Source organism: Orcinus orca, chromosome 16 (assembly GCF_937001465.1).
Source record: "Orcinus orca chromosome 16, mOrcOrc1.1, whole genome shotgun sequence".
Classification (NCBI taxonomy): domain Eukaryota; kingdom Metazoa; phylum Chordata; class Mammalia; order Artiodactyla; family Delphinidae; genus Orcinus; species Orcinus orca.
The window spans coordinates 82,270,232-82,296,678 of NC_064574.1; the positions used below are offsets into that span (position 1 = coordinate 82,270,232).

The 26,447-nt window shown below is 45.6% G+C and overlaps 1 protein-coding gene across 16 annotated transcripts in view; it reads right to left on the minus strand.

Moving 5' to 3' along the window:
* Positions 1 to 26,447, minus strand: part of TRRAP (transformation/transcription domain associated protein) — a 111,179-nt gene that overhangs the window by 21,377 nt on the left and 63,355 nt on the right. For 11 of the 16 annotated variants that reach the window (XM_004268919.4, XM_049699245.1, XM_049699246.1 and 8 more), the window contains 20 exons: positions 26,213 to 26,426; positions 25,316 to 25,441; positions 24,733 to 24,879; positions 23,828 to 24,027; positions 23,150 to 23,271; positions 22,615 to 22,828; positions 20,517 to 20,696; positions 18,207 to 18,353; positions 16,885 to 17,004; positions 16,402 to 16,689; positions 16,116 to 16,253; positions 15,329 to 15,441; positions 14,762 to 14,897; positions 11,536 to 11,727; positions 6,073 to 6,301; positions 5,198 to 5,463; positions 4,524 to 4,624; positions 3,094 to 3,295; positions 1,696 to 1,860; positions 193 to 283 (listed from right to left, as the gene is read on the minus strand). In XM_004268919.4, coding sequence (XP_004268967.1) covers positions 193 to 283; positions 1,696 to 1,860; positions 3,094 to 3,295; positions 4,524 to 4,624; positions 5,198 to 5,463; positions 6,073 to 6,301; positions 11,536 to 11,727; positions 14,762 to 14,897; positions 15,329 to 15,441; positions 16,116 to 16,253; positions 16,402 to 16,689; positions 16,885 to 17,004; positions 18,207 to 18,353; positions 20,517 to 20,696; positions 22,615 to 22,828; positions 23,150 to 23,271; positions 23,828 to 24,027; positions 24,733 to 24,879; positions 25,316 to 25,441; positions 26,213 to 26,426 — 3,391 coding nt within the window. Of the gene's footprint in view, positions 1 to 192; positions 289 to 1,695; positions 1,861 to 3,093; positions 3,296 to 4,523; positions 4,625 to 5,197; positions 5,464 to 6,072; positions 6,302 to 11,535; positions 11,728 to 14,761; positions 14,898 to 15,328; positions 15,442 to 16,115; positions 16,254 to 16,401; positions 16,690 to 16,884; positions 17,005 to 18,206; positions 18,354 to 20,516; positions 20,697 to 22,614; positions 22,829 to 23,149; positions 23,272 to 23,827; positions 24,028 to 24,732; positions 24,880 to 25,315; positions 25,442 to 26,212; positions 26,427 to 26,447 lie in introns of all 16 variants that reach the window. The other 5 variants (XM_049699255.1, XM_004268920.3, XM_049699248.1 and 2 more) reach the window with 2 other exon arrangements.

Sequence of the window (26,447 nt, forward strand, 5' to 3'; positions counted from 1 at the left end):
GTAGATGAACACCCTATTACGCTGTGGCGAAGGAGAACCAGAAACTTCACTGGGAGATCAGGTTTTATCTTCCAGACCCACTGTCCTCTCAGGGACTAAACACAAGACCAGCCCACATGCTGGAAAGGAGCTGCAAGCGAGCATGTGTCCGCGGCAGTGGGGACCTGGCCACTGCACCCCCCAGAGACGTACCGCTCTTGTAGCGCTCCCGCTGCTCTATCTTCAGGGTCAGGTACAGGGTCCGGATGGGAAAGTAGACGGCTTGGGGATACACTCGTCCAACCTGCTCTGAGACAGTCAATCATGAGTGGGATGCTGGCCTGCACTTGGCCACACCACCGACCTAATACACACGAGGCCGGATTAAACAGCAAGTCAAACATCTAGTTTAGCTTTAAAATATCCAAGAAAGAGCAACATGGTGTACTTCATCAGTTCTGCCCCAGGACTACTGATGACAGAGGGAAACCACACTTTCATTTGATTCAGTTAATATGAGGATGACAAACACTCAAGTCCCTGGATCTCACTCGGGCAAATGACAGGAAAACACAAAATGACACCAGTCTTTATTCACCAGGAACTGTGAGCTGATTCTAACTGACAACAAGGCTCACTAGCGAGTAACTTTACTCTGCGTAACTGCAGGAAGGAGGAGACTGAACTTTTTCTCTTTAAGGTAAGACATGCCAGTTTTACCAAATTGGGGTTATATGGCTCCTTCAAAAGAGCTGAGCAGACATTACCCAGCTCTGCCACAGGGTGGCTGGCTAACGTACATTAAGAGATATTCAATGAATGACAACACCAAATAAAGGGAGTCTGCACCTTGACAGATCAACTCCAAGCGAAATAACAGTCAGTACCCAGGATCATAGCTGCAAGCGCTCAAGGGAAAAATAAAACCACTTCTGGGTACCGTGTAGATGATGCACCACATGTGAAGAACAGACAGAACGATGAACAAGGAGCATGTCCCCAAATGCTCGGTTATGACGCTGTTCACATGTGAAAATTACATATATGACTGTAATTTTATAAGCAGCAGCACAGTCAAAGGCACTCGATCCCAGACCGACTGTATCCAAATCTCTATTGTTCAGGCCCTTCCCCTCTCGGTCTTTTTGCAGGAGAGGGACAATCTGGAGCCACTCTCAAAATAAGGGTAATGAGAGCCCTTCTACAGGACCCCGGGCCCCGGTCTGTCCGACTCCCCAAGCCCACCCAGGGCACACAACTTGCAGCCTCGACAGCTGCGGCTGAGCAACTAACTGTACAAAGGGCAATAAATACCATAGCTGGGCTGAGCTTTCTTCCGGAGGGAAGCTCTGAAGAGCAACTAGCACACGATGGGATTTCAGCCATAAAGTATCAACCAGATACACACTCACTGTGAGTAACTGAGTACTCACTAGTGACCTTACATTTTAAGAGAATGTTTATTTTACGTGTATCTTATGTGGCAACACGTTCAAGGAAAGAAATGACCATTTTAACACTGTAACTCTAGCAGATTATTCCACGCCAACCCTGATATATTCTTCAGTCACTTTCAATTGTGCTTTATATCAACTGATATCTAATTGTGTACGTCTTCCCATCTCTCTTTGAGCATGCGCATTTCCTTTCTGGAAAAAAAAAGGATGTGAAATGAAGACAATTTTTTTGTGATCAAAGATGCCTTGCTATTCCCACCTGGCTAATCAGGTTCAAAAGCAGTTTTCCCTCGGAGCCAACCAGACAGGTGAGCAGCTGTGGGATCCAGGCCAGCCACTGGATGGGTGGCACACCGATGCAGTACTTGTCGACAGCATCTGCCAAAGTATTTTTGTCATCATCAAAACTCAAGAGCCACAGCACCTAAGACAGAAGGGAAAATTCTAGAGTTGAATGAAAATTCTAAGGCTCTGATCAAGTGACCTTTCCTCCCACATTAAAATACCATATAGAGTAACTTCACTGGCATTGTGGGAAAATATCTATAAAAGGCCCAACAATATTGCTAAACCTAAACGTAAATCTTATGAATAAAACTGAAAATTTCAATATAGCTTTCATCCAGATTTAGCTTTAATGCCCACTAGTAACTGACCCAGTCGGCTGGCTAGTGGTGGCCAGTGTGACCCCAAGGGGTTTCAGCCTGCTACTCCACACTTGCAATCTCCCCAGAACAAAATGGGCTTCTGCTAAAGATCTCAGGTGACAACCACCCTAGTATCAGGTAGGCCCTGTGTTGGCAGCCTGGTGTCCAGGGACGTCTGAAACAATTACATCTAAAAACAAGCAAACCTGGAGTCAAGACAGTGAGGTGGTTTCCTGGTGTGACTACAGTCAGTCTGTTTCTATAGTCGGCTTTAACTACTAGGTGCTGATGTTCAATCCAAATTTTGATGTTAAACCAAGGAATTCTAAAAACTCCTAACCTTTAATGGATAAAACATAAAAGCAGAAAGTATTCTTAAGTTTCTGCAAGAATGGAGTCTGAGTTGTATTGATGTCTTTCCCGGGAGGGCTGAGAAGGCTCAATACTGGGGAGGACACTTGGGCTCAAGCGGCCCCCCACTGGGCCCAGGTCAATACCGGCCTTGTGCCCGGCACTGTACTGGGGGCCCCGCGGATGACAATGCAGGTGACTGAGACCTCACCCTGCAGTGTGTGCAGAAACCAGGGGATTCAACGTCACCTGTGACTAGAGCTGACCGGCTCTGTGACTGTGTGCATGGTCCCTGCAGGTGAGAGATCAGAATCTAACAGGTGTCTAGCAGGTAAGCTCTCTGGGCAGACCCCTCAGCAGTCTGCAGGAATCTTTGTCCAATGTGAGGTCCCACAGCAAACACTGGACTTGAGTCCTAAGACCCAGACTCTAGGTTCAGTTTTGCTGCTTAGAAGACCTTTGATTCCAAGTATGTCCAGGCCTCCATTTTTCAGCTTGAAGTAGAACTGTGGACTATACTTCAAAAGGTGAAGGGAAATGAGAGGTAAGGCATGAAGAAATGCCTCATGCCCAGCACAGATCAGTAAGTTGCTGAATTTTCATCTAAACTTAAAGGCTACCGGGTGGTCTTTGGTCAAAGCTAATTCTTTCAGTCTCACCTTGGCTAAGTATTTTCTTGACTTGCTCTCATTCTGATGCCGGCACGCATGCAGGTAACAGGTAATGGCAGACACTCCAAGATGCAGCTGCCGCTCCTTCACAAAGATGTTTTCCAGGTAATCGCCCCACATGGCCCAAGCTTTCACCAGCACATCGTGCATCTGCACAGCTGCAGAAAAGGCTTTGTTTGCTTCCTCAGACCTGTGAAGACACAAAATCAAAACAAATTTTTTTAGGTGAACATCATTTAGCATAAAATCACCATTTTAAAGTAAATAGTTCCATGGCATTTGGTACCTTTAAAATGTTGTGCAACTGCCACCTCTATGTAGGCCACAAACATTTTCATCACCCCAGAAAACCTCGACCCATGAAGCAGTCACTCTCCATTCCCCCAACCTCCAGCCCTGGTGACCACTGACCTGCTTTCTGTCTCTATGGATTTATCTACTCTGCACATTTTTTATTAATGGAATCACACTGTGATTTTTTTGTCTGGATTCTTTCAATCGGCATTGTGTTTCTGAGGTTCATCCACGCTATAGCACATGTTAACACTTCCTTCCTCCTTATGCTGAATAATATTCCAGTGTTTGTATACACCACATCTTGTTTATCCATTCACTTGAGTTGTTTCGATATTCTGACTATAGTAAACAGTGCTGCTGTGAACCTTCACGAACAACTACCCACTTGAGTTCCTGTTTTCAACATTTTTGGGTAAATACCTAGGAGTGGAATTGCTGGGCCATATAATAATTTTTTGTTTAGTTTTCTGAGGACCTGCCATACTGTTTTCCAGTTGACTGACCCCTGCTCTAAAGCAAGAATCATCTCCATAAAAGCAATCAACTCTGGGGGCTTCCCTCGTGGCACAGTGGTTAGGAATCCGCCTGCCCATGCAGGGGACACGGGTTCGAGCCCTGGTCTAGGAGGATCCCACACGCCTGTGCACCTAGAGCCTGTGCTGCGCAACAAGAGGCCACCACAATGAGAAGCCCACGCACCACAATGAAGAGTAGCCCCTGCTTGTCGCAAATAGAGAAAAACCCACACACAGCAACCCAATGCAGACCAAAATAAATGAAATAAAATAAATTTATTTAAAAAAAAAAAAAAAAAAGGAATCAACTCTGTTCCAAAATGGCATGCTGAGAAACTGGGGCAACGAATCCATGTAATCAGCAGTTCTCTGTTCAAGCAATTCATGTTTAAAAAGTTTTTTAAGTACTACACTCAAGCTGGCCCGTCAATTTGCTGCAAATTATTACCTTCCTAGAGGTACAATATTTGAAATATCATCCCTGACAACTGTCACTAAGTCATATCAATTTCTAGCTTGATCTTCACATTGGCTTCAAGTTATAAATAACTATTTAAATAATCTGATGAGTCTTTCTCTTATCCTCCATCTATATAACATACATACTTGTTGATCTGAGCCAAGAACATTCCCTTCAGTGCATAAAATTCAGCCGTCATCTCTTTTGTGAAGTATTTTAAGTTTGTAGATTCAATAACTTCAAGGCCCTGTTTATTAAAAACAGAAAAAAAGTTCTTGAATTTTCTAGACAATAATATAAAAACTTCATTAAAATATTGATCTATGTAGCAACTCCGAAAGGTCATTGACAAATATACTTTAAATTGACAACAGGCTTGCCCACCGTGAATATTTGCTGACTAACAAGTAGTATTTAAACTCAATCACTAAATGCAAATTCAGTTCTAGACACCGTAATGGTATTATTTTCTCCAAAGCTTTACCATATCTAGTCAGTTTCATTGTTTTTATTAATATTCCTCTGAACATAGCCCAAATCTACCATATACCCTCATAGTTCTGCAGTTTTTAATTTTCTTTCCTTAACTACATTAACCAAGTAGAATAGAGACCATCACATATAATTCATTCAAATACTCAAGCGGCTTCCTGTCCCTTTCTTGTTTTGGCAGGACTGTTCCCCAAGACCAGAGCTGTGTTTGTAAAGTTCTAGCCTCTTTCCCTGTTGTCTGAACCAGGCGTTTCCACATGGACCCTTCATTCCTCCCCAGACCTCCTGGGCGTGGGCGGGCAGGCACAGGGTCCGGCTGGCACTCTACCTGCATACACTCGTTCTTCCCCATGACGCCTGCCAGTTGCAGGTAGCATTTGACTTGCTGCCGAATCTTCTGGAAGCAATCCACGATAGGGACGGTTGGAATAGTATGAATACGACTTAATATATCCAGAGCTACATTGACCAGTCCCTGTTTTCGGGCAATTTTTCCATACTGGATGATTGCTGAAGCCGACGCGTGAACCCCAAGCATAGCATTGTTTGAACTTGGATCATGCTGAGAACTATTCTCATAGGCAGTTACAATAGCTAGAGAGCAAAGAAATGAGTTTTCAGTCCATGTCAAACATTTTTCAAAGTGTTCCACAATAAGGCTTAAATAAAAAATGAAAAACAAACACACATGGCTTATGCAATGGGAAGCTCTGTGATAAACCCTCATTACTTTTCCTCGTATTCTGTATCAAAAGGAAGATCTAAGAAGCACTAACTCTTGAGTTGGGTGTTACCGTCTTGGCTAACTAAACCATGAAGGTCGCTCTGAACAAACAGATGCCTGGCAGGTTGAGGGGAAGAGCAGAGGGGACCAGGGCAGGTGAAAGAGGCTACACGCTGCCACCTGAGCGCAGCTCTTCCTCAGGGGGCTTCAAAAAACAGAGGGCCACAATCCAGGCTGTGATCCCACTGGCCTGTGCCCCTGCTGCAACAGTGTCCAGCAGCACGTCTGTTTTAGCTGGAAAAAGGGAACAGGTAGGGGGAAATTCTTCCCATCTTTCACCACCTTCATCTTTACCCTGTCATAACAACCACCATCTACCATGCCAAAAAAAGGAAAATCCGGTAAAAGAAAAAAAAAAACAAAACAACAAAACATAACCAAGACATGAAACCAGAACAGTGGGGTGTCTGGAAAATTACATGATGAATGCATGCCGGACCAGGTAGGTTTACCCTGGTAATGATGCTGCCGCCACATGAAGACGCTGCTCCAGTGGGACAAATCGTCAGACACGATGGGCAGCCGGTTCCTCCAGGTCTTCACCACTGTCTTCATGTCATGCAGGCTGTTGTTCCTTCCCAGGTTGGTGGGCTGTAAGCCTGCGTTAATTTGAGCGGCTTCCTGAAGTTCAATGATTTGTTGGGCTGCCTAAAAGGGACCAGCGTTAAGAGATTCCACAGTGAGCATTAAGATTGCAGGAGGATAACAAACCAGAGTCAGTCAGGAATCCTCACTGTGAAGAGCTCACGATTCAATTACCAAAGGAAGCGCTGTGCCTCAGATGCCACGTTTAACTTACTCCATACCTCAAACGCTACTCTCGTGGTCCCTGTCCCCATCCCCCATTTTAACGCCTCTGCTCTGTGGCTGCTGTGACACTGGGGCCTGGAGAACACCGACTCCCCCCGCCCCCCCATAACTATCCTTTTTCTGTTCCCTTTGCCACCAGCTAAGTGTGGCTCTTTGTCTACCGACGCCTAAGACCAGAACAGCCTGGTCCCCCTGCCCTCAAGCTTTACTTCCATGAACATTTGAAGCCCGGAGCCACGTCAAGGCATCTCAGAACACGGTTCTAATGATCTCTTTGGGCTGATACATGCATTTGCATCACATCCCTATAAATCTGTCCAGGTCACTACCCTTTAAACCCCAGATGTGTTGCTGGCTCCAAATTTATGGTGCCCTCTCCTTACGGGGAGGCCTTGGCCACAATTCCGAGCCTATTCAAACTCTATCTGTCAAGCTTCACCTGCTCTCCCACAGGGACTTTTCCCTTCTCTAAATCCTTGTATTTATTTTCTGTCCTACCACATGGCACTAAATCATAGACTCCCTCTTAAAATTTTGTTTCTTATGGATATGTCACCTCCCTCCAGCCTAATTCTCTTTTGAGGCAGAAAGTTTTAAATTGTTTGAATCCCCAAACACAGCACCAAGTTCAGTACTCAGTATCCTTCTGTTTCATCTTAATTTTAAAAATTTAGGAATTTATGTTTTCCATCTATACTTCATTACATTTAAGTTTAATTCATTACATTCCAGTTTCTGAAACCTTTATCTCAACCTTCCACCAAAAGCTTACCGAAAATAGAACAATGGGATATTTGTTTTATAAGAGCTTTACTGAGGTATAATTGAAACATCATCGAAATCACCTTTTAAAGTGTACAGTTCAGTAGTTTTTAGGACAGATCTTCCTCAACTTACCATGGGGTTATGTTCCAATAAACTCATCCTAAGTGGAAAATACCTGAAGTTGAGAATGCATTTAACACACCCAACCTACCAGACATCCTAGCTTAGCCCAGCCAACTTGAATGTGCTTTAAAACATTCACACTATCTAACCCAAAGTCTATTTAATAATAAAGTGTTGACCTTCTCTTATAATTTAGTAACAACTGTACTGAAAGTGAAAAACAGAATGGTTGTATGGGTTCAGAATAGCTGTAAGCATGTGCTTGTTGACCCTCGTGACTGCATGGCCGACCAGGAGCTGAAGCTTGGTACCACTACCCAGCACCACGTGAGTATCATACCACATACGCTGGTCTGGTCAAAATTCAGTGTTCAAAGTATGGTTTCTACTGAATATAGATTGTATATATATATTTTTTCACGCCATCATAAAGTCAAAAAATTGTAACTCAGCAACCATGTATATTTTTCCTAGAGCTATATGACCATCAACCCTATCTAGTTATAGAAAGAAGCCCACAGGGTAGCCTCTCTCCACTCTTCCTCCCCTAGAAGGTGACAACCACTAATCTACTGTTTATCTCTATGGATTTGCCTATTCTAGACATTTCATATAAATGGAATCATACAATATGTGGCCTTCTGTGTCTTGCTTCTTCACTTAGCACACTTTCAAGGTTTACCCACGCTGTAACACACACTGGTACTTCATTCCTTTCTACTGCTGAGTAATACTCCATTGCATGAATATACCATTTTAATTTATTCATTCATCAGCTGATGGTCATTTGGAGTATTTCCACATTTTGACTATTATGACTATTAACACTATAGACATTTGTGTGCAGGTTTTTGTGGAAAGTTTTAATTTCTCTTAGATTTACACCTATGGGTGAAATTATTGAGCCTATGGTAATTCCATGTTTAATATTTTGAGAAACTGTCAGACTGTTTCCAAAGAGCAAGCACTATTTTACCATCCTACAAGCAACATACGAGGATTCCATTTTTCTCCACATCCTCACCAATACTTGCTATTACCTTTTTCATTCTAGCTATGCTAATGTGTATAAAGTGGTATCTCATTGTGGTTATGATTTGCATTTGCCTAATGACTAATGATGTTGAGCATTTTTTTCATGTGCTTATAGGTCAGATAAAACTTTTTCAAATATTCCTGAACTGGGCTTCCCTGGTGGTGCAGTGGTTGAGAGTCCGCCTGCCGATGCAGGGGACGCAGGTTCGTGCCCCGGTCCGGGAAGATCCCACATGCCGTGGAGCAGCCGGGCCCATGAGCCATGGCCGCTGAGCCTGCGCGTCCGCAGCCTGTGCTCCGCAACGGGAGAGGCCACAACGGTGAGAGGCCCGCGTACCGCAAAAAAAAAAAAAAAAAAAAAAAAATTTTGAACTACTTCTATAAAGTCTGTGGTCTTTGTAGAATGTAACCACTAGAGTCTCTGCTCAGTTAGCTTACTGGTCAGCAAATGATTAGACAGAGATTTCCGTAAAGACCTGAAATGATAAGGCTCTGTGTGCCTTTTGCGGCATGCCCTCATCCCTCAGCCAGGCAACCTTCAATTCTGCCTCAGCCTTTACTTCCCACTTATACAGAGCCCCAAGGTCAGCCAGAGGTGAAAGCTTAGGATCTTCTCAAGTCTCTCCTGAGCATGTGTGCACAGGATGTATGTGTATGTGGTCTTCTACATTCCCAGGAATACGTTAAAGCTTTTCACAATGATATAGACAACTCATTTTCTAATCTTCGCTTTCCTGGGACTGGTGTTGCTACCTCAGGCAGCTGTGATATTAAACAACTGCCAGGGACTATTTCTGACAAACGCTCTCACATATGACTTTCTCTACTGAGCGAGCTCTGAGTCAGGTCAAATAGAGACAAACCCTGTGAATAGGGTTTTTCTAAGAGCTGTAGTGCTGGTTAAACAGTGCCAGCATTCTGGGGCTGGGTTCTTTTTGGGGGGTCTCTAAATCTGTACTGTCTTCCACTGGTGGCTGCTAGGCTGGTTTTCACAGCTACTATGGTTGGAAGCCGTTGGCTTTCAAGGCAGAGCTGGGGAGAGGGGTAATGGAAATAGGACAATTAAATGCCACAAACCTTGCTATTCTTACTGAAATACAGCCGTTTTTCCTTAAATGCTCCCTGGATTACTGCAAATCTTTAAATTTCAGAGTTGTGAAAGGTTGGTTTTAACAATTTCCCCCGTTGTGCCCATTGCTGCTATGAAGAAGTAAAACTTCAGAGGCCCTTATGCTGCTCTTCTGGACAACATGACAGCAGAGTCACTCCCTCTGCAACAGCGCTCAGACTCTGTGTTTCTTCCTGACTAGTGGCTGATCCAGGAGCCCAGTACTGATGTTTTCAGTAGGCCAAAGGGGTAGACACACCATCTAAAATCCCTATCATAAGTCTGGGGTCCTAGAGTCAGTTAGACAGGAATGTTGCTGTGCAAAAGCACCAAAACTTTTCCCCTCAGTGATTTTTTTTGAGGGGTGGTAGTTGAGGAGGAGGGGGGACAGACACAAGCTGTAGTTCGAAATACATTATAACTTATTAAAACACGATAAATATTTCAAAAAATTAGGCATTGTTTTAACGTTTATAGGTTTTGAAAAAAGGTACTTATATTTAATTTTTTTAAAATAAACACTTCTCTGAGCTCATCCTTTCTACCTCCTCAAACTCCTCAGACCCTAAAATTAATAGTTACTGAATGATCAAACTGAATCGTTTCCATAAAATCATTCTTATGTCTTTGTTTTCTATAAGATTTCTCAGCTATGCTGGTTGATAGTGCTACTTGGGGGAGGAAGTCATCTCTCTAAATGCAGTCAGCTTTGTAACCAAACTAATCAACAAATAACTGAGTATCAACTGTGACCACAGCAGTGGAAGAGAAACTGCCTTTAATTTCACTTCCAAAATTCCTGAATCAGGATTGTCTGAAATACTGCATTTTATACTCTGTACTTTGAATATATAACCACACAATAATTTCTATTTATTCACAACTGTGTTATTCATAGCAATACTTAGTCATTCATCCATAATAATACTCAGTCATTCTCAATATTTCTTGCATTGACAACTTTTTCCTATGTTCATGCAATAACTTTTTTCCTAACAGCTACGACATGCAACCCATCTTTGCCCTTTTAGAGGATGTGGAAGAAAAAGTCCACTTTAAATAAAGGCTTTAGAATATCTTAATAAACTAGATTAGAGATGTTATATACCTGCAAAATAACACTACCTTAGTGCACACCTTGAGAAAAAACCAAAAATAATAGATACAAAAAGGAAAAATATCAAAACAAAGCGATTAATTGCTTCAATGAACTTCTGGTTCACTATGACAATGACAAAATAATCTAAGTATATTAATAAATAACTATATCATTTAAAAAATCTATAAAAAACTACACTATAAAAATCAATATAGCAGTTTAAGTCTCAAAACTACTCTTTCAAGAGGAAAAAAGTATGACCATTCTGCCTATAGTTTTACTCATTCAATAACACTGGGAGCTGCTCCATGCCAGGTGCCAGATAAAAGAGGACAAGAGCTGACACAGCCCTTCGTGTGTGTGTGTGTGTGTGTGTGTGTGTGTGTGTGTGTGTGTGTGTGTGTGTGTGTGTGTGTGTGTGTACACGCATTGGGGCTGGGAGGATGGGAAGAGGCATGTTCCATGGAGAAGGGCAGTGTGCACAAGGCGCTGTGGGGAGAGACCCTTTAGATCTGAGCCACTGAATGGTGGCTAGTGTGGCTGAACAAATTGTCAGAAATACTGAAGACGATACACAAAGGAAGAAGCCAAGGCACAGCCTATTTAACTGCAGTCTTAAGAGTCTCAAGAGGAGGAGAGACCTTTTCAGACTGAACAGTGGCATCACACTGATGGTGGTAAAGTGGGCATTAAAGAATATTCCTAAAGCAAAAATGAAAATCATCAAGATCACTCCTGTGGGACGGCTTCTGTCACTTAAATCCCTTGGAAGCACCAAAAATGAGACGCAACATTTTAGTCCTCTCTGTTTTGACTCTGGCCTTCCTTTCACCGAGGGTGAGTTTAAATGGGAAACAACAAGTGGAAGGAGTTTCCTCTCCCGTCCAGCTCAGCTTATGGACCTAAGCCTGGACAGGAGGAGCTCTGCTATGAGGGACCCACCTGAAGAAGAGGTGTGTGCACGTGGGACACCACATGGGGCAGCCGCCGCCACTCGCGGATGGCCAAGCTGCTGGCCATTTCCACCAGGCGCTCGATGAAGCTGAGCTGCTGCTCCTCAGGGTGGCAGATAGCCAGGTATCCACGGTACATGTTGACTTTCCACGCCATCTCCTTTGGACAACTTACTTCTACCTGGTTATGGAAGAATATCACATAGGAAACAATGGGTATACTTCCTCTCAGTGGAAAGAGTCAAAAAGTAAAGTCAATTTTTTGGTAGCCAGTTTGCAAAGCGATAAACAGAAATTAAGCTATAAATAGATACTCATTTTCTTTAGAGATGTCATCATGCTTTAGATTTTTTCTGGACACTCTCCTCTGCCGAATACCAATGAGTGGCCAATCTCTCTAACTATGGAGGTGCCACAGGCTCCTTGCTTTAAGGTCACTAGTAGTTCCAGAAAGGGGAAGCTGATCAACACCATTATGACGGACCAGATGAATAACGTACAAAGTCAGCCAGTGAATTTTCAAAGGATTAAATATGTGCTCATCTCCTCTCTGATAAATATCAGTAAAATTTTGAATTGTTTCCAATTCACACTGTTATCCTGGGAAATTCATCTAACTTGTTCCACATTATGTAAGGAAGCTGAAGGCAGCGATTCAGGTTTATAAGAATATGAGTGAACATTCATAAATTTTACTGTCATTTAAAAGCCGCACTTTATTATCTACTATAAAGTTTCCCCCAGATTTCTCATATCTTGGTTATCAGTTCTGATGAAGTGGACAGAGCCCAGAGCCATCACATTTCCTCCCACTGGCCCTAAGCCCAGGTAGAGGCTCCAGGTGTGCCCGGGAAAGCACCTGTGTTTGCCCACCACTTTCTAAAGAAGGCATTAGAACTCATTGCATTTTATCAGCCTTTTACAGAGCATTTTTAAAAATGTAAATTAAAAAATTAAACTCTTTTCAAAAATAATCTCTGTGTATAAAAAAATGAAAGAACATAGAGATATTCTTAAAAGAATTTTATAGGACTTGCTGTAACAAGATCAATGAGACATTCATTGTGAAGCACCTTTGGGAAATAACAATAGAAATTACACACATCTTAGTCCCATGCTGCTCTCTGCACAAATGATGTAAGAGCAGTGATGGTAATAATAATGCGCTGACATAACACCTGGCCTTGCTTTCTGACATCTGACTTTTTCACAGCAGAGTCACATCGATGGCCCCTCTTAGTTCTCAGTAATCCAGTGATGAAGAAATTCAGGGAGACAACCTTGTAAACACATCTGCTTCCTACATGATCCTCTAAAATTACACCTAAAATCTTACATTTTCTGGACTTAAACACTATTTAAGACAGACTTTTGTCAATCACACCTGCCCTCTGTAACATTAAGAACAAAGGCCTGTCTTCTAATTTCTCCTCCACTGAAAAAAATTACCCCATTTATTAAGAACTACTACAAGCAGCCCCATCATCGCAAGACCCAGGAGGAAAAAGAAAGGTAATTTGATTTTTTTTCTTTTAAATACTGGTAAATGAGTAAATAAGTTAGTACTATCAAGACCATTTGAAATTAATTTACTGCAGATTACCCAGAGTGCTTATTAATATACTTTGAGCTTTTTCTAACCAGTAAGTGCTTTAAAATTTTGGGAAAGTAATCAAGAATTTGTGAAAGAAGAAGATCATTTGTCAGACCTATGGACAGTATGATACTGCACATATCCTGCTAAGTGAAATCTTGGAAAGGAGAAAAAGAAACCATTAGAGTGAGCTATAAATACTTATTTATAATATAAATATTTTTACACTGAGATAAAATAAAGGAGAATGTTTATCAGAATAAAGAACAATCAACTGTAAATGCAACCTGTCAGCAAGCTATTTATTTCTGTTTACCTACATAAGTGATTGGTTATTTCTCAGAGTAACACCAGCTCCCTGCATCAGGTGAGCCATCTCCCGGGTCCCACCCTGAAAGCCCAGACCCTGGGCTCTGTGACCACTCTGTAGTTAACAGCTTGTGACTACTTCAGTTCTTCGATCTTTTGCATTTTGTTTAAAAGCAGCAGAAGTAACAAAATAAGCATGGTATCCACAATACAAGTTAAAATTTTAGGTTAATCCTTTCAAACAAAGTGGCCTACAATCTCAATGTGCTTTTGAATCTCCATATTAAGGAAGGAGAATCATTGGTGTGACTGTAAATAAACCCTTACTAGGTAAAGGGGGAAGGTGAGAACAGGACAGTAGTGTAAACCCCCTAAACCCCATAACACTGACACCACATAGAAAAGGTCAAAAACTGAGCAGCAGCAGCAAAGAAAAGGGGTCAAGGGAGAAAATCACAGAAGGGTACAGATGCAGGAAAAAATAAAGAGCAACAAGAATAGCTGCTTTCACAGACCACCCAAGGCTTTGATGATGGTGGTGACAGTGATGATGATGATGATGATGATGATGATGATGATGATGATGATGACGACGACGACGACGATGACGACGACGATGACGACGACGTGGGGTTCAGACAACACAGCTGCACTGTCTGACACCATAACTTCTGATGCCCTGACACAGGCTTCCCAGTGTGAGAAAGAAAACTGCACCTCTGTGCCTGCTCTCCCATCATGCACTGAATTCCTCTGGATGGAGTTTAATTTTTGAAAATGTAGCGCTCAACCACGTTAATGGCTCAAGTTCACTTACACTGCACAATTACCACTTCTGTAATGCAAGACATGCTTTGAATGTGATACTGTTTTCATGTAACAAACTTACTAACAGCAGCTACTGTGCCAGGCCCTGGGCTTGTACAATTCACCTTTAATATACTCACTGCTGCAGAGCTTCTGCCAACCAAGTCCACCAGTACAATTGCCTCTGTTTTTCCAAATTTCTCCAGACATTACTGTTTTCTCAGAGAATCCAAGGTCTCCACCTGATACTTTTTACTGTAACTCAATAATGAACTAATACTTAAGTTATAATTTAAGTGAAGCTCAGGAAAGATGTTAGTGATAACCCAAAATAACTCTTGCTTTCCAAGCGCTCTCTTTCATCTGTCAAAATGCCCAGCTTGCTGTGAGTGAAGGGAAATCTCCAGAGACTCACAGCTTTGGCAACAGGGCCCCACTCAGCTGTGGAGACTGTGACCTGAGCATGGATGAGTCACGGGATGGGCAGGGAGGGGTGGGGTCTCACCTGCACCAGCGCCTCCTTCATGGCGGTCCAGTTGGACACCCGCCAAGCACACTCCAGGACCAGGTAAGGGTTAATGTGACCTTTGGACTGGCCGTACTCCGTCAAGGCTTCCCACTGGTTCAGCTCCTTGGAGCACCTAGAGACCAGGGATCCAGGGCCAAAGCTCAGTGACCACACCCACAGATGGGATTTTAAGTCATTTCCATTCCACCGAAAGGAAAAAGTATCTCCCCCACACAGAGAAGGGTGGGCTTCTGCAGGATGCTGAGGTGCCCCAGGGCAGGTAAACTATGTGTGCCCCTGGAGCAGCAAGAACCGCAGCCCCTGCAGCAGAGAGCTCAGAGCTCCGGAGCCTGTGGAGAGCAGGAGTCATTCACTGTTTCTCCAACACACTCTCAATTACTCAAGACTTTAAAAGCTGTTTATAGGTTTTTGTTTGTTCTTTTCTTCACGGGGCCATAAAGAAAGCAGCAAAGTTCCCTCTTAAAAACACTCATTATGAGAAAATTTCAGAGATTCTCACTGGTTTCCTTAACTGATTCTTGAACACGTCACTGTTCAGCTTACCGAATCCAGTGGTCCTCCCAAAGCTGGTATTCTGGGAAAATAGCAGGGGATGCATTACTCCTCTCATGTTCTTTCTTGGCTTTATCCATTGCCTTTTCATATGATTCTTGTGCCTAAAAAAGTTAAACTGCTTTCAAACTGCGGTTTAACTAGAAACTTTTACATGACCATTGCTCAATTATTTAAGGCAAGTTGCATCACAGACCCAGGGGTGTCTCGTTGTTCTTCTCTAAGGTCACCCAACACCCAGAATTCTCCATTCAGAGAATAGAAGAGAGTGGAGGAGAAGGTGCATAATTCCCCACATACAACGGAAGGAGCGGGAGGGAGACTGCCCAGACCCCGGGTTCATTTTTCCATCCGTCAGAGATGAGAGCAGGGGCCACAGCCCGTGCCTCTGCCTCTGGAGTTTCTGTGGCTCAGTGTCCTACACGCGGCTGTGACCCACACTACAGTGAAAGGACGGGCACGAGGATTAAAATCTCACACTGATCACAATCTACCTACTACTTCCAACAGGATCAATGACTGTAGATAAGAAGCATCCACATTAGCAACTAACAGTAAATGAGGCAGGACTGAGCTTTAAAAGTGTTCACGTCCCATACGTATGTTTCTCTGAAATTGAGACTTTAATCTAAGAGTCTTTATGTGGATAAATAAATGCTTCAAAGAAAAACAGTAAATTTCTTATTTAGACACGAACTGACTGGAGGACACACTAAAGAACCACTATAAACGCCTTTCACCACCCATGTGACCTGGACGTCCCGCCCGACGGCACTACCTGCTCGAAGAACCCGTGCTGCTCATAGGCGATGGCCGTCGCTGTCTCCGAGTACTTGCAACGCTTCTGCCACAAGCCCGCCCACATGTCTTCCTCTTGTAACAGAGAGTAAAGCTCAGCGAGGGAATCCAGAATCTCCTGAAACACAGGTCGCAGTTTCTGAGTGCTCATGACAACTGCCTTCCCCCTGCCCCAACAAAGCAACTTCACGGTACCTAATTTAAAATCACTGGGGAGATGTTTGCTGGGACCACGAAGCCACCAGCAAAGCAAGGCGGGGCCTCACCTGCTGAGGCGGAGTGATGCTCTCCTGCTCGTAAAACTCGGCTGTTTGCTTGGGCTTAATCTGCAGGCTCAGCCCTTTCTCAAAGGCCTGGTGCTCGAGCATCAAGGTGGAGCGGAACCAGAGGTTGTGGGTCTTCCCCAGGTACTTGAGCACGCAGGGCCGGATGGGGATGGGAGGGACACACTGGGACATGGCCTCCACAAAGCAGTTGAGAGCGCTGGGCTGGCAGTCCCGCTGCACCTGGTGGCTGCCGCTGCACAGGAATGGGCTGATCTCGCCAGCCAGAGCCTGAAACCCAAGAGCAGGTTGACCTGGGTCTCATGCAAAAATCAGCCCGTCTTTACCCTCTCACTCAGCATCTGGGATATTTTTGATAATTCACTCTTGGATAATACTAGTTTCCTCAGCCATTGAAACTTAATCAAATACTTATCAAAAGCTAAAACTACATTTTTCAAAAGAGGACTTAAAAAACAGACTCACATGCTGCTGTCTGTCAGACAGGATTTTCCACAACCTGGGGAAAAGCTGGACCCACGTCTTTTCGGCCAGCGTGGTGGAGATGTGGCACAGCTGGACGAAAGCGCTGAGCAGGGCTCCAGTCTGCAGAGAGGAAAGACCGGTGTAGCGGGCAAGGGCTGGTGCTGAAACCCCTGCCATGCGGCTGCCCCACGCGTCCCTCCCTGGTCAGGAAACGTTACTGCCCCACCTTACCACACGCTCCTCCACTTCCAAACTTTCAAAGACCTGAACAAACGTCATGCCACAGTGAAACACAGATTCTGAGCACCACAGACCCCCAGTGTGCTTAGCAGCTGAGCCAGGACCTGGGTAAGGGGCTCACCAGTGACACACCTACATTTTTAACTTTCAAGGGCATTTCGTATTACTGATTCCACCAGGCCCGAGAAGTACGAACTCAATGCTGATGCTGAAAGTGCAAACGAGAGGCACACAGGCACCATCAAAGCAGAGGCTACTGAAGACATGAAGAGGAAACAGGAGAAGCATACACATACTAGCTAAGCTATTTGCCAACAGGTGTAATTCTGAAGAACAAATCAAGAACCATGAAAGTTCAGAGTCTCTGCAATTGACAGCAGGCAAGAGTTGGAGAGGTGCCTGGAATGCACAGGGCTGAACCAGAACACCCCACAAATGGGGTCGGAGTTGGAAACCAGGGGCCCGGAGTGTATATCAAATCCACAGATGCGTTTGATTTTGTCCACAGCTCCGTGGTTTTTGAAGTATGAATTTCTTATAAACAGCCACGTTTCTGGCTGCTTGAAGCCCAGCTCCCCATGTGGCATCAAGAAGCCGGCGCTGAGGGGCTCAGGCACACACTTGCCGTCCCTCCATGGGCCCTGCTGCCCAAGACGGAGACACACACGTCACAATCATGTTGTCCTTTTTACCCAACAACAGGGAATTCACTCTCATACCCACATCTCTATTAAAAATGCAAAACCCAAGGATACAAATATTCCAAGGAAAATGGAAGAAAACATTTAAGTGGAAAATACTCCTACTTGCTACTCAGGCTGCCCAGTGAGGAAGGCCATGAGGAAACGAGCCTGGCTGACCTCATGTGGCTGCTCCCCTCACCCCGGTCAGGGCGTCAGGGGCCTCCTTGCTCCAAGTCAGTGGCAGAGGCCAAAGTACTCAATGGCCACGAGTATCCACAGACCTGGCTATAGAAACGCTCACCTCGAGCAGTGAATGGGGGAGTCCATGGGTTCATGGACTGTTCAAAATGTTCAGGGGCAGGGGGAGAACCACAACTATCCCCCCAAATTTGCACAGACCTTCACTTCCCGGAGCGTATCAAGAAATTTGTCGTGTCTGTTGGTTAACATATGCAGCTGGTTTCCAATGTCCTTTTCCGAAAGTTCTTTGGTTTTGGGCGTGCTGGTCTGATCTCCAGGAGCTAGTTCAATATCTATCTCCACATCCTAAAAAACAGAAACAAACATGTAAAACCAAAAGGTCAATTGAAGAAAATCAACAATCACAACTCCTGTAAACTTCTTGTTACACTTTTCGTAAATAAAATTTTAGTTTCTTGGAAGTTTATGATTAAATAATCTTGAATTCTAAAATAAAAAACAAGCAGATTAAACTAGACCTGACCTAGCTCTCTTTCTTACATGACACTATAAAAATGTCACCATTTTGCTTTCATATGTGGATTATGGAAAGCAAAGTTAAAAAGAAATTACAACTTTAGGGATTTCCCTGGTGGCGCAGTGGTTAAGAATCCATCTGCCAATTCAGGGGACATGGGTTCGAGCCCTGGTCCGGGAAGATCCCACATGCCGCGGAGCAACTAAGCCCGTGCGCCACAACTACTGAGCCTGCGCTCTAGAGCCCACGAGCCACAACTACTGAAGCCCACACACCTAGAGCCTGTGCTCCACAGCAAGAGAAGCCACCGCAGTGAGAAGCCTGCGCCCCGCAACAAAGAGTAGCCCCCACTCGCTGCAACTAGAGAAAGCCTGCGCGCAGCAACAAAGACCCAATGCAGCCAAAAATAAATAAATAAAATAAATAAAATGCAACATAGCTGCCTGGCTGTCTTGCTCATTCAGATTAATAATACTGTCAGGCCAATGCACAGAACCTTGCTGGCATGGTGTTTTACACAACTCATCCCCCAAAAAGAATGAACCTTATTTCTCTCTGAATTTTCTGGGAAGTCACAGTCAAAATCCAATCATCGGACTAGGCTCTAAGTCACGCTAGTGGCCATTTGGTGTGCGCCCTGAAAATGCAGAAGAATCACTTCAAAGCTGGTAATTTACTTCACACGGGAGGACGACAGAAAGAGAAAAAGATTCTATCACCAAATGACCTAGTGCTTAGCAACTAAGTGAAGAAAATTTTTATTTGTAAATAAAATAAGTGGATGTCTCACATACAGAAGAGGGTACCAACTACCCCTTTTAAAGCAAAGAGGGTACCCTCCTCCTTCAACACTGATTGGCTGTCTTCTAACACCCAACACTCCAGGCAGACTGAGCTTCCAAGGGCCAACACCCTAAAGGAAACAGCTTACAGACCAACACCCTGCGTGGTGTCAGCCACTCCACACGGGGTACTGACAGTCAGCAGCACCAAGGCTCTGCCCTGCCGGTCGGGTCTGGGCGCCACAGCCGCCCCTGCCAGGACTGGGTAGAGACACAGGAGGTTCACAGTAGGTGGACCGCGGAGCCAGCTAGAGCCACAGTTCCTTCATGATAGCGTCACTTCCTGGAGCAGTGCTTTGTAATACAACACGGGCTACCCCTGACTTGGGGAGAACAATCACCAAAGAGTAAAATACCCTTTGCTCAGCAGCACAGCCCATGACAAAGTGATCTCTCTCAAAATTTAACGATGAGACAAGGTGCTTATCGATTCTGCCTTTAAAAACATCTAACTGAATGGAAATAACCCAGTGTCCATCAACAGATGAATGGATATTATTCAGTCATAAAAATGAATGAAACCTTGCCATTTGCGACAACATGGATAGGCCTTGAGGGCATTATGCTAACTGAAATCAATCGTATGATTTCAATTTTATGTGTAGAATCTAAATACACACACACAAGCTCCTAAATACAGAGAACAGACTGGAGGCTGCCAAAGGCAGAGGGTGGCAGGCAGGTGGAATGGGTCAAGGAGTCAAAAGGTACGAACTTCCAGTTATAAGATAAAGAAGTCCTGGGGATGTAACGTACAGCATGGGGACTGCAGTTAACAATGCTGTACTGCGTATTTGAAAGTTGCCCAGAGAGTAGGTCTTAAAATTCTCCTCACAAGGAAACACTTCTGTAACTACGTGTGGCGATGGATGTTGACCAGACTCACTGTGATGATCGTTTCGCAGTATATACAAATACCAAATCACTACACTGTACACCTGAGACTAACAGGATGTACGTCAATTATACCTCCACATTAAAGAAAGGAAAATATAAGTATTGAACACAGTACCACGTTCAGAGCTTTCAGGCAGAGACAGGTCTTAACACATTGCTCTTGCCCTAAAAATATTCTAAGGCTGATACAAAATTCTCCAACAGGGATGGGAGCCCTGCGGTGGAACGGTGGCACTGTGCGCTGGGCGTTACCTCCTCCTTGGACTCGCTGTTCTCCCGCTCCCGGGGCTCCTGCTTGACGTGTGTGACCATGGCGAAGGCCGCGCGGTCGTGGCTATCGGCCAGGTTGATGACGTTGGTGATGGATGGGAGCATGGCGCCCTGGCAGCTGGTCCCGATGGGCGTGCTCTTCTCACACACGGCCAAGAGGAGCTGGAGGGGGTTTGCGGGAGAGAAGACAAACCTGGGATGCACGCCTGGTGCTCCGGTGTGTGGACCCCATTAACCCCGAGTTGCCTCGACCAGCACATGCTGATGACCCCAGTCCCCAGCTCGCTCTACACCCTCCAGCTTCGAAAGGAGTCTGGCCCTCTCTCCCAGCGGCCCCACTCAGGTACCCCTGACTCCGTGTCGAGGCGTAAACTGGGCATCTCTCTCCCTACCAGACAGGACTCCTCCCCTGTCCTCTCAGAGGCGTCTCCCAGGCAGGAGTGCAGCTGCTGTTGCTCCATCCGCCCATTTTCCCGTCTCTCTCGTCTCCCACTCACCTCACCGGGTCCTGCCGGTATCACCTCCTGAACAGCCAGGCAGCCGTCACCTCCTGCCCAGACACAGCTTCCTAACTCATCTCGACTTACTCTTCTCAAACTCATCTTATTCCACAAGCTGACATCGGCACCCCCTCCCGACACCCCCAGGGGCTTCGCACAGTCCGCAGGGGATGGTGTGAGCTCCCTAGCGGGGCACCCATGAGGTAACAGTCCCCACGTGCACGCGACACCCCCGAGACTATTCCCCGAAGCCCCGACCCGGCTCACACCACCCCCGACCCAGCCACTCTTGCATTCTTACTGAACACCCACTATGTACTGTGTGAGGCCCTGGAGATTCGTTTGTCAACTTCACAGAGACAGTGCCCCCGCCCGGTGAGGCTGGAGTGTCAGAGGGAAGGACAAGACCAACATCAACACATAACACACACACGCTCATCGTGATGATGCAGCCCAGGGAATGGGCAGGCGACAGAGGATACAAGAGCGCCTGCTTCAGTTCAGCGTGGGTGTCAGGAACGTGGCATGTGTGAGAACCCGGGAGGCCAGTGAGGCTGGAGACTAACGAGCGGGGGCAGAGGGGCAGCACAGGGCTGGAGAGGGGCCAGCGAGTCGGTATCCTGGAGGTGGGGTCTTGTGCTGGGTACAAAGGCAAGGAGCGACACAGTTTGCTTTACTCTATCAGAACAAGTTTGCAACAGTAAGAACTGTGGCGGGCAGGAGAGAAGGTGGGTGAACACTAAGGACACCATTCCTGTCATCTTCGTGAGCCAGAGAGGGGAGGGAGAAAAGCGAGTGGCCTTGAACTGGTAACACCTGGCGATGGACCAGACACACAGGACGAAGGAGGCAGGACAGCAGGTTCCTAGCTGCGCCCTTCAGCCTGCCTTGTCCTCTACATGGTCCAATGTCTTTTTCGTCTTTGTCACTTCCTACCCCAGGGCTTGGCACCTAATGGCAATCGGTAAGTCTCATGAAAGAATGAAGAATAAATCAGGGAACTCTGCCCACTGTGTTGCCATTTGTGAAGTTCCGGATACTGCTATTTACAACACTAAGAAAACGTATACTCAGCACCAAAGGAAACATGCCAACAAGCTCTCACTGAAACCCAGTGCCACAATTCCCTTCTTTTCCCTCAAAGAGAATTTCACAACCTTGTCTCACTAGACAAAGTGGTCTGGTAACCTATTTGCACAGCATCGGTAACCTGCTTTGGAAAACTTAGGTGGCCTGATGCAGTATGTTTGTTGGTGATTAATCCAAAGAATGAAGCCAGAAGTTTGACTACAATCCCGTGAACAACATCAGAGACCATCTGAACTGCTGTCCCCTGAAACAGCCTGACCGTTCACACAGGGCCTCATCTCCAGCACCCTGGCCTCTTGCACTAAGGGGTCAGAGCCCATAGCGTTGTCAGGCTGGTCTGGCCTGGCTGCTCTACCCTTCCTGCTTTAAGTCTTTTCCCTTCCTACTAGAGATTAAAGCGGTCTTGTGGTAGAGATGTCTGATCTGTCTTTGCGTGTGTAGACACCCGGCCCCAGGCCCCCCACACGGACCATGAGCTGGGTCCGTCCTACCTCAATGCACTGCTTGATCCAGAAGTGGCTCCCCATGGCCTCCCAGTTCTGGGAGCAGGTCACGTAGAGCAGGCGCTCGTACACGCGACGCTTCATAGAGTTGTCGAAAACCTCGAAAAACTTGGCCCTGATGAGCGGCTGGGCGCAGCGCAGCCCAGAGAGAAAGGCAGGCTCAAGTTTCGCAGTCAGCTCGCTGCCAGAAAGCGTCTCATCCCTGCAATCCAAGGAATGACACCGAGATAGCAGAGCTACGCAGGACGGGGGACCCTCAGGCCGTAAGCAAACGAGCAGTGAACAAGTGGACACCAGCTTTCCGAAAAGCCTCCATGAAGGCCAAGAGTGTGTTCCAAATCGTCCTGGGCTGATGCAGCATTTGAGCAAAAAGGCTCATTAATGATGCCAAAGTATGTTATGTGATTTAAATGAACATTTAAAATTTAGATATAATGAGAAGATTAAAAAGTCACATTACTGGCTAGTCAGAGAGCACGCCAGGGACTGACACGAGCAACATTTGATTAATTGCTGTGATTACCTGTAGACGTAGTTAACAAGGTCTAAAAACTGTGCATTTAGTTCAAGGTCTTCTGGAAAACGCTTTTCGATGTAGGTCATCATTTTCACAAGCAAAATGGACTTCTCCCGGAGTGTAGGTGTCTGTACAAATTTGTTTTTTAAAAGAAAAGGTCAATTATTTCTGTTTGAAAAAAGACATGCTCCCAAGTATTTCAGCCATATGCTCTATCAATTTTTAAGCTCTTACGATCTTGTCAGGTAAAATAAGACAAGGCTGTTTCTAAATGGTTCTTCGGATGCTCAAGATCAAGACAGGTGCCAACATAAAAGCAACTAAACTAAAAAACAAATCAGAAGTTTGAAAGCATCTTACTAAATCGAATAATAACCCCTCATCATTATTATTTTTGGCTTAACTTCACCACCACAGAAGACTAACAAGTAAGGTTCATTTAACGTTTTAACAGAAGTAAAACCTTATAAGATAAGTGACCAGTTATTCCAAATTTCTGTTTAAAATCTGTTAAGCACAGTGAGAAAAATCCACCGTAAGGGAAGATTCGGTGAACGCAAACCCTGGAGAAAAAAATGTTTTGTTTGAGAACTTGCAGAAGAGCTTAGAATGCGACGCCTGAATTTCCTTTTACACACACAGGAAGATCACCTGGCCAGAGCACAGCCCCTCTTCGCAGCTCACCTGATTGGCTGCCATCGGGGAATTATTTTTAACCCATTCTTCCACAATTTTAACCACGGCCCGGAGCATTTTGGCATCGGGGGATTTCTCAATGAGGGAGGTCAGGATGGCCTGGATGAAGTTCTTCCTCATCTCCATGCTCATCACAGCTAGGCGCGTCTTCACCAGCTCCAGACTCAGCATCACCAGCTCACTGGTTCCTGCTCAAGCGGAGAAAGAGCCCAACGATCTCTACCAACTTGCCTCAGCAGGCAACCAACCACCCGCACTGCATGGCACTCTGGATTCTGCCCATTGCCTCCCCAAAATATCTTCTCCTGCAACTAGAGCTCTGGGATTTGAAGTGCCTCACGGCTTTCTGACTACTCCGCCTTGCCAGGGGGGCCCTATAAGAGCCTCCTCACAGGGGAAGGGATGATGGAGCTGGTGGGACCACTGCAGGAAACCCCGCATACAGCCAAGCCCTGAAGTCACATGCATGGCACTGGTGCTCCGAGGGGCAACTGGAAGAGTGACAACCGCAGCTCCCTGCCACACACCAACATATCGCCGATTCCTGAAGCTCACAGCTCAGGTCTGGAACCAGTGACTTAATTCTTCTTCAGAAATAATAGTTCTGATAATAGCAACCTCTGTTTTATAGCAAAATTGTTAGATAACTCTCATCTAGTGATGAATGTTGCTCAAATTTCTTCATTCTTACATTCACAATCTTTAAATCAGTTCATTTTAAAAGTGAGTCTTTTTATGGTTGTAAATGAAATGCTCAGAACCTCTTTGTGAAGAGCAAATGATACTGAACTGCATAAAAACAACAGACATTCGTGTTGGCTTTAGAATCTAATCACAGCCGGCACGTTTAGGTGTTGAAGCCTCAGGGAAGAACACGGGGCCGAGCCTGTCACCTGAGGTTGCTTCCGTGCTGCCCGAGGTGGCCTGCGGGCTCAGGTGCTCTCGGACCATCTTCTGCAGGGAGCGCATGAAGACCGAGATCAGCCTGTCGATGTAGCTTGGGTTGTTGCTGCAGGCAGACTTGAGGATCATCAGGGTCCCTGAAAGGTAGAGAGTGACAGGTGTTTTTTGAGAAAGGTCTTAAAAAATTGAGTAATTCACAAAAATGTACTACTTAAAACATTAAAAAATGTGCTAGACAAAAATGTGCCATTTCTGACAGAAGTACAGGTTAATCCCAAATGTCAACATTACAGGTGACCCTTAAACAACACAGGTTTGAACTGCATGAGTCCACTTACGCATAGCTTTTTTTCACTAGTAAATACTACAGTGCTACACGATCCGGGGTCAGCTGAATCTGTGTACAAGGGGCTGCGGACACGAAGGAACCATGTAAAATATACAGAGAGCCGACTGTAACTCCTAAGAAGATTTTCGCCTGCAAGGGGCCAGCGCCCCTCGGCCCCAGAAGGAAAAGCTTATCCAGTGCACAGCTGGACCACGCTGGGAAAACCACGATGGACACACGCTCACCAAAGAGCTGGGAGGGGTTGGCGCTGGTGGCCTTCTCGTAGTTGGTGAGTCCCTCATAGATGACTTTGCCCACCGCCGCGTAGAGGCACTCCAGCTCCTCGTACTTGGAGGCCACGCTCGAAGTGCCTGAAACGGTAGTGGGAACCTGGGCTCTGGGGTCCGGCTCGCGGGCCCGGCCAGGCTCTGGGACGCTAACTCTCCTCAGGCTAGCATTGAGCTTGGCTGTCTGGGACCTGCTGTGACTGACACAGGCACCTCTCACCGCAGGACGCGTGGTTCCCAGTTTACAGAGCTCAGTAACCACCTTTCATGCCAGCAAGCCTCGCCTGAATACCCTAAATACACTTACATATGAGACGCCAAAATTCTACCTTGTAAGCTGTTCAGCAACTGACAACATATTTTAACCTAGCTTCCTTTAAATACCATATGGAAATGGTATGTTCAGCTGATGGAGAAAACTATTTCCAAAGCAGACACAAAACTGCTAATGCAGACTGCTACCATGAAGTTTTTACGTCAACTTCTTTTTTTTTTTTTTTTTTTTTGTGGTATGTGGGCCTCTCACTGTTGCAGCCTCTCCCGCCGCAGAGCACAGGCTCCGGACGCGCAGGCTCAGTGGCCATGGCTCACGGGCCCATCCGCTCCGCGGCATGTGGGATCCTCCCGGACCGGGGCACAAACCCGCGTCCCCTGCATCAGTAGGCAGACTCCCAACCACTGCGCCACCAGGGAAGCCCTCAACTTCTTTTAAAGAAAGTTTAAAGGTACAAAGAAAAGCAGAATAATAAAATGCTCACTATAGTAACAGGAGGATGAGCATTCTCAGCTAACAAGCTCTGTGCCCACCCATCCACTCGGAAAGAAAGAAAGGCACCAACAGCAAAGGTCACATACTTGGCTCCGTTGGGAAAATACTCATGAGGCGTGAAAGAAGGCTGTGGACGGCTCGTAACACTTTGGTGTTTCCGCACGTCATACAGGCTGCGATTCCACGCTGCAGGGGTTTGAAGCTGCTCAGGATGGCTGGGGACTGCAGCACTGTCAGCAAGAAGCTCAGCACTTCCAATCCTGTGCATATGTTTCCATAGTTCACTTGATTGGGCTGCTCCTGGAACGGAGAACACAGGCC